At 38.9% G+C, this 14,499-nt stretch overlaps 1 protein-coding gene across 1 annotated transcript in view; it reads right to left on the bottom strand.

Moving 5' to 3' along the window:
• Window positions 1–5,987: 5,987 nt before the first annotated feature.
• The window catches only part of LOC138288251 (ADP-ribosylation factor-like protein 8B-A), a 146,907-nt gene continuing 138,395 nt past the window's right edge, over window positions 5,988–14,499 (bottom strand). The window contains exons 6-7 of the mRNA XM_069229645.1: window positions 13,664–13,734; window positions 5,988–8,707 (exon numbers count right to left, since the gene is read on the bottom strand). Coding sequence (XP_069085746.1) covers window positions 8,658–8,707; window positions 13,664–13,734 — 121 coding nt within the window. The 3' untranslated portion in view covers window positions 5,988–8,657. The remainder of the gene's footprint in view (window positions 8,708–13,663; window positions 13,735–14,499) is intronic.

Below are 14,499 nucleotides of genomic sequence, written 5' to 3'. Positions count from 1 at the left end.
TGTCGTGCTATACGTGTGTTCTGTGGGACTTTGCTTTCTTGTTGTCCACGGTTATTTTCATCGGTATGCAGTGGAAGCGTAGACGAGTGATTCTTTTTAGGTCGAGGATAGCAAGCAAGTGCTACTTTTCCAATGTGATGGAATGTATCTGGGCTTTTAACCACATCCACCCCACCCCATGCCCATCACTATCACTCGTTCATGGACTTGCCCTTCAAAAATCCTTTATTTTCGTTGGTAAATGCTTTACGCTTGTCCCTCCTTGGGCGGTTCAGTTACTGCCTTGGCCATCGCCCCTTTTGAATGGCTAATTGCACTTTTACAGACACGTTTAAGCGCAAGCAAACTTCTTTTTCCTTTTGTGTGCTCCTTCACATTGATGCCATGATACTTTGAATCAGCTCGCTTATGTGAAACTGTATTACTTTTCAACTTATGTGGCAAGAGAAGTCCTGTTAGGAGTTTACAACGCTAATAGCTCTAACTCGAGAAAATGCGAGACCCTTTACATTGCAAATGCTTGTTTCTTTTTCCTTTGGTATTTTTCTTCCTTTTGATCAAGGATATGCTTTTCTTTCAGAGATCTCCTGTGCTGATCTGTGGAGAAAGTTTAGGCAGTCACTTAAGCAGCCTGGATAACTACATCTGCTGGCACACCCATGTGTCCAAGCAGCTGTTGTGTGCTTTCAGTGAGTTTCTACTTACTGAGAATACTTGCCATCCTGCAGAAGATCAATTTTGCCATCCCTCAGTAAGGTTAGTACAGTGACAGTTATCAGCGAGTTGACAGGTCTTCAGATAGTTCATTTCCTCTAGCAGTATTTTGGTACAAGTGGATCATGAGTTTTGCATAACTTGCAGGTGATTCCAAAGCAATGACGGGTATAAACTTAACAATAATTGGTATATCCTCATAATGTAAGGACTGTGATAAGGAAAATACATGAACTGGTAATGCTCTAACTAATATTCATTATATCAAGTGCCACTGTTCATGTTAACCGTTGTAATGCAGTGGATGAAATGCTCAACTCCAACCCATAACCTATGTAGTCTGAGCATTGAGCATTCAAGTATAGCTGGACTCATTTTCCTCTAATTTATTTATTATTAAAGTACAAATTATTTTGTTTTAAAATGCAGATACTTTTTTTTTTAGTTTTTTTTTTTTTTTAATTGTACACAAATATCTTATTCTAAGTATATCGGAAATCAAAGCCTTAAAAAACTCTACATCTCTCACCCTATAACTTTCTTTCTCTCTCTCTCTTTCAATTTTTCCAACTCGCTCACTCAATTTACTCGTACAAAAGCATGGAAATTCAGCAGTTATAGTTGGAGTTCTTTTAAGTAACTATAACTTGTGCCTTTGCCATGCACAGCTAATTACTCCATATATCATATCATTGATTACATCTTCAGTGCCATCTTTCATATTATCACTGCAACAATTGCAATAAAATTAGTGATGAGACAGCTGTGCATGCCATGCAGTTTTTTCATCAAAACGTTTACTGCAAATATTACATTGACATTATCAATGATGTTATTAAAGATGTTATGAGTGCTGTGATTTGTGGGTTAATTAGCAGTGCATGGATGGGGGCTCGAGTCATAGTTACCTTAGGGCACGCGTTATAATTACTTGAAAGAACTCCAACTATACCTGCTGAATTTCTATGGTTTTGTAAAAGTAAGTTCAGAACCTAACTAGAACATCCCTCTAACCGTTGTTTTTTTTCAGTGTATGTATATATATTTAGGTATGTCTGTATGTAAATATATATATATATATATATATATATTTTTTTTTTTTAAGGGGTGGGTGCGGTTGTCCAAACCAAAACTGCCTTAACTATCTTTCTGCCTCCTCCCGCGCTCCCCCCACTGTGGCAGATAGAGTGAGTTTTACCAGGAGAGGTCAAAGATTGAGTTTTACCACTAATCTGCCTCACTGGTGGGCAGAAAGGCCACTAGACACAAGGGAAAATAGAAAGAAATAGTGGAGGCGATCTGCCATGGCAGTCCTTCTGCTGCCCTGGGAACTAGTTTGGTGGCGGGAGGGATACCCCAATCTGGACCCAGGGGGTGATAAACACCTTCTAGATACAAGGAGTTTGTAGGAAAAAATATGGAATGCAGCAAGTTTAGATTCTTTGCAACATCGTTTTGAGGTATGCCCGGCAGAGAGAGTATAAATCCCAATTTCCTCTCACTTGCCATCATGAATGGCAGTACTAGTCAAGCTCTGGATCAGCCGACAACCAGTGAACCCTATGAACCTTGGGAAACTTTGACCTAGAAACCCCAATGAATCCCAGGTGTTGTGGCATTTGTTGACCCCAACAAGATTATGTCCTGTAACTTAAAATGCTGGCTACAATCCTGCAATTTTCTCACATTTCTGGAGGTAACGTTCCAGAATCTGCAGTGATCCACACAATTCCTACCACCTAACACACTTCTCCAGATAAAAATGACACCCTACTTGTATGACATAGGTTACAGAACTTTCCCTCAGAGAAATGTGATGCAAATTGGTGGCCAGGCTCAAGTACTGCAGATACCCACCTCACCAAAATGGTCAATTTGCAAGACAAACATGTTGCTGTCTCCATGTTGCATTTTGGGGCCTTAGATGTAACAGGTGATGGGCCAAGCTACTTAAGTGTGGTATTGTTTGTATTGGGAGAAATGTGGAAATACAAAGTAGTAGAACATTTATTATTGCAGATTGATTTTCTCTTTACTTCTGGCTTCTAAACAGATGCCAGTGTGCCTGAAAGAAGCCATTTGGCAAAATACCAGGTGAATCGCGTGCTAATACGGGTAAACCCCAAATTTAGAATTTTACGAATGACCACCAATCCTACACTCATTATCTTGGGGACACTTCAGAAATACTTAGAATTCCTTCTAACCATTTTTCATTGAACAGATTTTACCATAAGAATTTGGCCAGTACACAATGAAATATCATTACAAACTGCAGCTGAGTTGTTCACTTTGGGTACAGCGTGTTTTTGGACATCCAACAAACACTATATATCCTTGCGTTCAGAAAGGTCTGATGGACATAACAATAGATTATCTTTGCATATCGGAGCAAAAAAACGACAGAAAAAACAATTGTCACCAACTGCTATTTTGTCTTGCTTATTGTCATTTTTTATTTCAACAATTAGTTTCTTTGAAAAATATGAGCAGGTCTACATGAATGATCCCTGCTCTAAATTCAGAATTGTATCTAGTTTTCAGAAATGTATTGGTGTCCAGGTTCAGCCATCGGTTTCACATCTGTTTCAACTAGAAATGACAAGAAGACAGAAATCACAAAAATAGGAAACAATTACTTGCCACTGAGAAAAATGCAAAAACTGTGGTGTAAAAAAGGCTTTTTTATTTATTTATTTTTGTAGAAAAAACTGCTTTTTCCTGAAAAGTGGAAAGACGGTTACCTTAGCACAGCATACCTTTAGCTTCCCATTTACCTGAGATGATTCAGCCTGATAATGCAAGGACCGTCACAAGGAAGAGCAGAACTCAATGTAATCCGAATTATCAGTTAGCAATCAGAGCATTCGCAGCCATGTCTGCATTTTCTAGGAAAGGTCCCCAGATAAAACATTATTTCATTTAACCTGACCACAAGCACATGCACAATTCTTAAATCTACAAAGGTATCAGCATTCATTTTCTAATTTCCTTTTGGGAGGTACACCCTAAAGCCCATAAATGTTTCGGTATTTTATTCATATGAATCAGGGCGAATTAACTGGAAAACAAATTGGTTAATTTTTACATTAGATGAACACCTTCTAGTTCAGGCGTACATTCATGAGATAAACAAATTAATCATTCCTACTACACTTTCAAAAAGCAAGACAAACAAATGCCAATCAAGACAAATTTAGGAAAAAGTAGCTGGACACACATGAGACTCTTGTCACGTGTGCAAGGAAAATGCACTACGGTACTTCAAGTCAGAGAGAAGACACATTTAGAATCGCTTATCAAGTGCAAATGAAGTCAGCTTCAATTGATCAGGCCAACCACAATGCAGTATAACACCTCCACCACAAGATTCTTGAAAGAAAGGAGGACTTGATGGTAATGGTACCAATACAGACCAAAACCATTTGTATAGCATACCGCGAAGCCTCACTGAATCATAATTTTTTTTAACAAGTGGTATTTTTCTGTTATGCTTCACTACATCCAGCTAATTGTCTCAAAAAGTCACACTGTGTCTGTGTGTCTTAACCTCGACTATTTGTAGAGTTCAAAACATAGTGCATTAACTGAGCAGGTATGGTTTCTTTCGTATCTCCCACTGCACAGTTTTATGTTCACCAGCCTATTAAAAGCACAACCACATTCAGTGCTATTCTTAAAGATGTCCACAGCAATATTCTCTACAGGTTTGCTTGGTGCAGTACTGAAGACAAATAGGCCTAACACTATGTGTGTGCTTAAAGGTTTACAGAGAATAGTGAGTATGCGTGCTTTGATATTCTGCAACAGTACTTATAGCTATCCAATGCACTATAATTGGCCTACTTCATCATTGCACTGAATGAGGATCTACTGTAATTTCCACATGAGCCTACACACCAACGCTGTGCCCCACTCCAATAATGGTGAACTTTAGTTTTGCTAAACAATGACAGTATTGCATCAGGCACTCATTTATCTACATCACCCTGCCCGACTACACCTATGCTGACTACGCCGCTCATTTGTCTGAGATGCCACAGGCCATATCCTCGTCCCCAACATCCCAGTTTTGTAGCATTTTAAAGTACATGTGGAATGAGTGTAGTAGCATCTAGTCTACCTGTTGCTTTACGTTCAAATGGAGTAAAGAAAATTAACATCTAATTAACAAAACTACAATCAATGTAATTTATTGTCAGAATGCGAGGTGTGACATGCTGTGTGTGTGTGTAAAATACAGTTTTTGAGAATGACATGCCAATGGCCACTAGGAGCAAGTACTGGCAAAGTCAACAGTCCTGGTGACGACCATCTGGGCCAATATATATATTTTTTAAATTATTAGTATTCCACAAATGTAAAAAAATAAAAGAAAGAAAAAGAAAGCATTTCATCACCTAAAAAAAATATATATATAAATTAAAAAAAAAAACATTGTGGGTGCTTTCTATTAGGCAGGTGTATTTAGAACATATATAAAACACAAAATTGTTTTAACATGTTTCAGAGAAAAATAAGATTTTTGTTGGTGCAAAAAAAAAAAATGTACTACTGGCTATGAATCATTGTAACTAGAATAACAAGAAGACAAATTTTAAAGACACAAAAAGATATTAAAAAAATACAAAGGATAATTCATGGGAAGAAAAAAGCATTGACAAAGTAATGTATAAACCCACTAATCCTGCCACTGATGTCCACTTCTTTTTTAGGTGAATGTGCATAAGTGATTAGACAAAATATCATCAGCACAGTACAACAGAGCCAAAGGCGGAAATAGACTGACCTACTTCCCTTCCCCAAACTACGAATGACACATCAATAAACCAAAAGATGACGAAGTTTTCTAAAAAAACAAGAGTGAGATAGATATGTTTTTTTTATTAGATGAGGCTAACAAAAAAACTAAAGCAGTCTCTCCGACAGACCCAAAAATTGTAGTAAGGCACCACTGTTGCACTCCGCATTCTGAAAGAGAACTCTTCTTCTAGAACCCAATTAAGACTGTTTTCACTCTGAGCAGGGTAGGGTGTAAAGTTCATTTCATGCACACGACTTTTCAGAAATTTTTTTTTTTACATTTTTTTAAAAAATTTTTTTACAAAGTTTCATTTATTTTGATATTTTAATCTTTGACCTGTCCTGGATTTAAAGCCCTGCATAATGATCATGCTAAATGCTACTACAGTTTAGCTCTAATGTAATCCACAGTAAAATGCATCTCAAGCAGTGCTGGTACAATATTTTTTAAGATTGATAAAACTACGAGAGAGTGCAATAACCCTTTATTAAACAGAATCCGTTCCATTTTATTGCAATCTTTCACATCGGTGTACACGTAGAAAAACAAAGGCCTTACATCTGTACAGCATACAGTTAAATGTGGCGTATGTTACACAATAGATTACACCATCTGTAAACGAGTCCACTCTAGGGGCATCATTTCTTACATGATTAATTGTGAAGACAAAAATAGCGGGAAAGGTTTCTGCTAAAATAAAGAAAGGGATCAGTGTGGAAAAGCATGCTGGAGTAAATTACCGCAACATTGAGTCTGTCAAATAAGAAAAAATGGTGGATACGTACATTCAGTTTAAGTTTGATAAAAGCACACTTGCTATCAGAAGGTCATGTAATGCTCACACACGAAAAGTACAGTATCAAGACTTCGGACATCAAAAGAAAGTGATGTTGTGGACAAACTAAAATCAGGTGAAAGGGTGTCGACATTTGCCTGTGATGTATGCTAGTTTAAGCCTGAAAATAGGCTGGCCAAGTGTAGAATAACAGGACGATTAAAGTTTAGATATTTCTTTAGGGACTTGAATCCATTATTATGAAACAAGCATTAAGTCCAACAATGGGGGGGGGGGGGGGGAATAAACTGATGACTCCGGTAACTGCATCCAACATTTTGGCCTTAATAAGAGCATCTTTTACTTCATTTGTTAAATAAGGTGTAAGTGCACAGAATATTTATAAACACTCAAAGGAATGTCCCACAACAATCCTGCCCTTTGCTTGCTGTAACATGGGTTTTAAGATCTCAATATAATTGAGGCATTTAAATGCTGCACGTGCGGCTTTTTAAATAGGCAAAGTGTGCAATACTAAATTCCAAACAGAATGGCACAGGGAGGTTTTTTTAGCCATGACATGACAATTTAGTGTGTTTCTCACAGGAGCTGCAGAAGAGGTTTTTTGGTTGTACTACTTATGTGATGTGGTTTATGAGTCGTTCTGGCATACAATTTACAATTCAATATGTCAGGGATATCTTCTACATGCAGCTTGTGGGTGCAAGTACTAAAATGTGAACTGTAAGGAAAGCGCGATAAATGACTTACACGCTTGAGACCATTCTTTGTCACAACTTATGAGGACATATTACGAATCTGCAAGGGTCCGAGTAGCTTGGAGTGAAAATTAGTTTGTATCGCTTTAAGAACCAGTTTAAAACACTGCACACAAAAAAATGGAATGGACCTGCTGGCTGCAATATAAATGCGAGTTCTACATTCATCTGAAAACAAAGGCAGATGTCTGACATCATAGAGTTTAATAGGTGCGCACAAAGTATTAACTTCATGAAAGAAACGGGAACTACCACACTGTCTGAAATTCTATGTCTAGCACATCTGAAAACTCACTAGGGTGTAAGATGGTAGTGCAGAGGCCTTCCAGAACCAAAACAGAGGACGCACACTTTGATAAACAAAAGTCAAATACATTCACAGTAGTTTTGAATATTCCGCATAAAATATTGACCCTTTTCATTTTGCCACAGTTCACCAGCGCAAGACCCTCACTTAACCTCAAACCCAACCCTCCACCCCAAACCCCCTCTCCAAGTCACATACAGTATGTATACCCTATGTAATACTGAGAGTCAATCACTCTCTGTTGCATTGTGCTTACAGTCACGAGCAGGTATGAACACCGGATTTGGGTTGGATATCCTACAGTGTAAAGATTGGTGCTGCTCTACCGAAGGATTACATGATCCTAGTACCTTTTATTTTGGCAAACCAAAATGCTGTTTAGGATGCAAAAAGTAGCATGTCTCTAAATCCCTTTGAGCATCCTTCCCTGCTAGCCCAGGCGAGAGAAAGGATGTCTTGGCCATGTTCCGAGGTGGTGGGCAAGGCTTCATTGCAGGCACATAACAGGAGGTAAGGGCATGGTTGAAAGGAGGATTGGCCAGCACCCTAAAATGCCACTGTGGGCTGGTTCAGCTTTCTAAAAATTCATTTGGCAATAACGTATACTTTCATAACCAGTAATTTAAGCTGCACCTTCCAATCCATGTAACGACTTCCGAAGCAAATCTGAAGCAGGTGAGAAAATGCATATGTTTATTATAATGGAGGCAATGGTAGTCTGGTTTTGCAAGTGCTCAATGGTGCTTAAAACATGAAAAGAAATTACCAATTCCACACTGACCCCATTTGTTTTTCATACAAAGTATGTGGTTATTAAAGTAAGGCAACTATTAAATAGCATGTATATATATTTACTCTAAATACAAATGTAACCTCCCATGTTCTCAAATATAAGCATTTCCAAGTTGGCGTTTAATTTAAAACAGCAAAATAACAGGTCTCTGTGCATATGGCTATTTACATCATCTCTGCAATAACATATTTGGTAAGCTATAAGGGATTGCTATTATGTGTTTTTAGCGTCTGACGACAAAACACTACATATCACCACACATGCATACACTTACTGGAAAACCCCAGCACAGAATGTTTCCTGACATTTTAAGGCGATAAGGGAACTTTGACAGACATGGACATTCAAAAAGGACACATAAGGCTGAAGTTAGTTTTAACAGAATCGGCTGAAGTATGAGTCCTGGTAGTGTCCAAACTCCATTCCCTTTTTGCCAGTACTATACCCAGAGTGGATGAGCGTGGGGACGAAATATGAACGCCTCTTCAGTAGTGCCTTGATTTGGAGTGCTGAATAAGCCATTGTAATGTGATGTCTGAAAGACAATTACACATCAAATTACACAGAGAAACAAGATCATAATTGTAAATACATACTGTTAAAGAACATATTCTGTTAAAATGTAGATAGGCTTTTTAAGAGCTTTTGGAGCCTTGACCCTTTCTATAATCTTAACAGGTCTCTGTGGGCAGGAAAAAAGATGAACTCTGCTTCCAGCAAGCGCAGGTATTTTGACAGCTCCCGCTTGCTGGAAGCCGAGTGTTTGCTTTTGCTTGGCAGGGTCTGTCATAGTCTCCACCAAGCAAAAACAGACAGCTATCTCCAGAGGGTGGGCACCTCGGGGGATAGCAGGAGGAGGGGGGGAAATGAATGGTGGTCGCCAAGGCTGTATATGGCCCACAAGGGGGCCACAAGGTCCCACTCCATGTTTTCAAATTTGAATTTGGCTCCGGGGAGGTGGCTGTCCCCAAAGCTGGGGGTCCACACGGACCCCCTCCATAACATTTAATTTTGCCGAGGGAGGTGGTGGTCCCCTGGGCTACTCAAATCCCTTGGAAGGAGATCCATGCAGCCCCCCACCCTTGTTTCCAAAAAGGAATATAAGCCCCAGGGAGGCGGTGGTTCCCGGGGCTGTCTGCGCAGCCCCCCCCCGCAATATATATATATTTTTAAAGTAGTCCTAGGAAGGTGGTGGTGGTCCTATATGTCCCTGGGATCTGGCCCACCCAGGGACTCAATTAAAAAAAAAAGTGATGGGACACCCCCCCCCCCCTTTTTTTTTTTTCTTCACCGCGTAATTCATGACTATTTGCCATTAATTTAAAAAAATGCTTTTGTGCCCTGGGTGGGATCCAGGGGGACCCCAGGACCAAGGCTAGGGGGTTCAGCATTTGTACCCTGCCACCTTTTCTTTCTTTTATGTTTTTTTGTGGAACTCTGCCAAAGCAGAGTCCCGAAATGGCTGCCAACACTTCCTGGTTGAAGTGTGGGCAGCCAATCAGATCTCTGCACGAGATGGGGAGTATTTGCAAATTATTTGCGCTTTTAGATATACAAATTTGGATTTTTTTTGAACATCTCAAAACTAATAAACAGAGTTACACCAAATAAAGGTGTGCTTTCAGGACTAAGAACTCGCTTTCTGCCAAATTTGGTGTAATCCCGTTTAGTAGTTTGGGCTGTAGTCGTCTCTAAAATCTCTATGGGAATTAACAAGGAAATCACACTGTTTTGCCCCCCCTTTTTCTCAGCCCCGCTTGACAGATCACCCCAAAACTTTTCATGTGCAACAAGACCCGGTGGACACTTTTTTCTGGAAAATTTAATGAAGATTCATCAAACGGCGCCAAAAATATAGCCAAACCAAAAAATTTGTTTTCTATGGAAACTAGGGCCTAACTATAACTACCTACTAGTGCTGCCAGTATGTAAAATAAATAAATAAATCTATATATATATATATATAAAACACACACACACTTACTAGGACAAAACATCTATTTAAGAACAGATAAGCGATGGCATGGAAACAGATGGATGCTGGGGAAACCTTGCTCCTGCTTACAGTGCAAGAACGTCTATACACGTCCTTGAATGATGAGGGAGTTACAGCAGGTATGTAGTAGGAAATGTAATCCCTCTAGTAAAAAGAAAATGTCTAAATGCTCTTTCCAGCTACCACTCTGTTTATTTCTCAAGCGGAAGGTAAGCAAAGTCATTTATTTGTATGTCCCTTTAAAAGAACTATTACAATAGCATGTACTTCATTTATATCCAATTATTTTTGTAGTTTTCCTTTCTCCTCAAACATCCCAACATTTTAATATCTGTGCAGGTCATTATCTCTTTTAGTACATTTGTCTGTCCCTTGTCAATGGAAATGTCGGTCTCGACATCAGACTTGAATAAGCTACAGAAGCATTACATCGTTTTGACCAGGTTTGCACCCCCTGGTGCACCTACTGACCAACTCAAAGAGAATGTTTAGTCCACACTGCATGTGTCTTAAATTGTTACACTCACTACAACAGAAGAACCATTTTGTCTTTTGCAGATAGTGCTAAATAATTACCTGGGACACCATTAAGCACAGTTATGGGTAACATGAATCCCTTTCATTATTTAGCATATAAAGATCTCATTCTGAAAATCCTGCCACATAGCAATGTGAAAGATAAGAGCAGGCAGCAGCTAGGAACCTTTGTGGAAAACCCTTTGCAGGACATGCTCCCCTAACCTGGGATCAACATTCATCAACTAGAGCTTTGTTAGAGAGAACAAACAAGCCCACGTCGGCACACTTGCAATGTCCAGTCATGGAAAATTTCCTCAGAATGTCAGAAGTGGTTGCAGGAGCTCTCATTAAATGAGCTCTATTACTTAAAGAAGGATATATTTTGCCTGCTTGAGTAACAAGCTACTAAAACATACACTTTGTCTAAAAAACTCATTTTTAACTGATTGATCAAATTAATTCTGACCAAAAGTCATAACCAGCTGTCCGGTATTCCAGTGAATTAAGCTCTCACTCAAAAACACAAATCATTAGCATAACATAAAACGTGCAAACAGAAGAACACTGGAAAATTATTTTGTTATAAAAAAAAAGCAGAAACTACTTTCAGACACATACTGGCAAAAGCAATGACGAACTTAACTGCAAATATACAATGATATGGGACAGCACTTTCCAATAAGTATCATTTTTAAGTACAACCCACTGAAACAACTACAGTTGGAAATATTATCAAATGATCAAATTCACAGCTTCACAATTTTTCTTTAAGGTGCACTACTACAAAGACTTGCAGTCTACCGTTTATGCATCTTGACGTGCTATACAAATAGAGCCACCACAAATCAATTCATTCATCTAGTTAAAAAAATAAAATAAAATAAAAATAAAAATCAATGACTTGCACTATATCGTATTTACCTAAACTCATAAAATATTTGAAGGCTTTAACTTTGGCATAAACGGTTATTCAGAGTCCTAATAAGAAATGTTTGATAAAAGTCCTCTCGTCATGGTACATCACAAGAGCAGATAAGAACTACATTTCTTTTTGTTCCTGAACAGCCTAAAGCATACTGCCACAGAAAACAAACGTTATCCATGACAAAATAATCACAAAGAATACAGAAAAAAGCATGGGCAACTAAATATAAAGAAGTCCACAGCAACTTATTTTTAAAAGCGTCATATCTAATTTTGACTAAATTGTTATTAACCTACTTTCTTTGTGAAATGGCCTCCACACCATAGTCATAATGATGATGAGATTCTTTGTTCACTCGCTGACGCAACTTTCAAGCGCTCCGATTCACCCCAGATCTATTGTACTTCTACCGCTTACATAAGCTATCATTTGGGAACAACTCGTCTTGGTAAAGAGTGTTTTAACCACAGTTTATTGAACAAATCTTAGTGCAATCAAGAGTACCCGGGTAATCCCCTGACCTATAAAGCCTTGGATTCTCTTTCAGGAGAACAGTTTTCAGTAGATTTAAATGTAACAAAGCATTAATAAAGCATAACCTCTCAGACAAGCGACTTTAAATAACCCACCATGGTGTGCTCTTCTGCGTTTGTGTCCTGTTAGTTTTAGCACCTAGGTTCCTTACAACTTCTGAAATTGTGGAGTGCCCTGAAGGACTTCCTTCCTTTAAGCAGGTCAGCTCATGTTAATCTCTAGTGGCATGGATTCGTATTAGCTTTGTTGCCCACCTCTTTTACAACTGATAAGCAGGAACGTGTATGTGGCAGTTCCCAGAATTTACTTTTATACCCACAAACCTCCAAAAATCGGCATAAACTCGATAACCTGCATAAATCCAAGGATTAGTGTGGAAACAACAGCAACAACTTCGGAGTGCTGAGGATGTTCTTTTCAGAAGTGGTGAATTAGTCACATGGTTCAGCCACTGGGACTTGAATCAAAATTATCGGGTGCATTTCAAGAAATAAAAAGGTTTCCATCATTTGAATCAAATTTCAGCCTTCACTTGTGTTTTGCTTTTCATTGCCGTTACTTATTATAGCAACTGGGGAAGTTCTAGGTTAGAAACATTTCTTGTGGCTCAGTGTTAACAAAGGCACCGGTGGCTCCACAGAAGCGGAGGTAGGGCCGGCCTCGAGTTAAGGATGCTTGCGGTGGGGTGCGGGCTGCAGATACCGCAGCCGGAGTCTATTTCACTTGGGATGTAAGTTCATTATTTACAAACAGTTTTGTAAAGCCTTACACGGTTCATTGATCGCATGGGCAGATTTAGCTACAAACAAATGTATTTTTCATAAGTAAAAGGTTGTGTATGAATTATTCAAGTGGTATTACAATGGGATTGCACAATGGATGTGCAGGCTACATCGGAAAAAGGAATTGGTTATAACGTTTACTTGCGATGGCACTCTGGAAAAACGACCTGTTAGCTACTACCATAAATGTTTTATGCAACATCATGCATTTTTTTTGCCTTCATCATATTTTTTTGGGGAACACAGTAAAATTCGTTCCTCATCAATGCAGATAAAAGAATGTAGTTACATGCCATAACAGTTAGCTTTATCTGTACCACTTTTTTTGAAACTTCACCATCATAATTTAAAATGCTGGTTTCGACTGTAAAACAAATACATTACTTTTTCCTGTATCATCCTACATAATTACCAGAGAGAAAAAAAAACGTGCATCAGTGTGTCCGGTTGTGACTAATCCGAATTTCATAATAGGTTGCAAGACTGCGTCTGCTACCGGTAGAAAATCATAAAAGGAGACAACGACAGAGCCGTAAAAGAGTTCTAGAATCTATTGGAAACAGCAGAAACGCAGCGATTATTGGGAGGATTATCATAGAAGGGACACCCTAAACACGAGCAAAAAGCGTAGTCACCTGAAAAGGACGAGACAGGATTATTTCATACAAGCAAAGTAGGAATAATTAAAATATTATTAATCCAAAGGAGAAACAAGTAGGGCAACAATATACATACCTATATTGTCCTTCTCTTTACATGAAATAGAATAGCAGCAGATCTCCCGATCTTGAATCGCTGAAAGGTTTCTAGTTTTACAACAACAACAAAAAAAAAGTTAATTTGATCAGTAATCGTGTGTGTTTCGAAATGTATCAGCTTGGTAAAATAAGATTGTGCTGGCGTTTTATTTAATGAGTACTTTTGGTTGCACTCCTGAATAAAGGTATGACGGGAAGCTACCCACTACGCACACTACAGAAATGACAGCAGCGATCAGCGAGCATGGATACAAAACGTCAGGATGCATAGCGTGCATTACGTTCTAACCTAGACCAAAGGGCAGTGCCTGGACACAACCCACACGGATTCTCACAGGCACAGCAACAGCGTCTGGTTATCAGCAATCTCACATGAAACCAGAATCAATGTCCAAACAAACTCCGATAATAACGTATGATCTGTTTCTATAGGTAACCCATCTCAAAAAAATCACAAGCATAGTGTTATGAGAAATCTCACTTCCCAACCACAAAATTGAGCACACAAGTTTAAGGTTGTCAACATTTTTTTCTTCTTTTGGTTAATTCAGAGTGTTGGGGATGTAACAGAAGCTTGCGTTTGGATGTAACAGAAGCTTGCGTTTGGATGCAGCGAGAGAAGAGTTTTCGTTTCAGGCAGTTCCAGACAAGCAATCGTTCAATGTGTTCCACAGCCTGGAAACCAGGACTCCACAAGGCCCGCCCTCCATCTTTGGTCCGACTTAATACTCTTCGATGACTTAAGTGTACAGGGACATACTGCAGGATCGTTTCGGGTATATGATGGGGTGCAGGCGTTTCTAAGTACGTTTA

Source organism: Pleurodeles waltl, chromosome 4_1 (genome assembly GCF_031143425.1).
Source record: "Pleurodeles waltl isolate 20211129_DDA chromosome 4_1, aPleWal1.hap1.20221129, whole genome shotgun sequence".
Taxonomy (NCBI): Eukaryota; Metazoa; Chordata; class Amphibia; order Caudata; family Salamandridae; genus Pleurodeles; species Pleurodeles waltl.
This window is presented reverse-complemented; position numbering and strand designations above follow the sequence as displayed.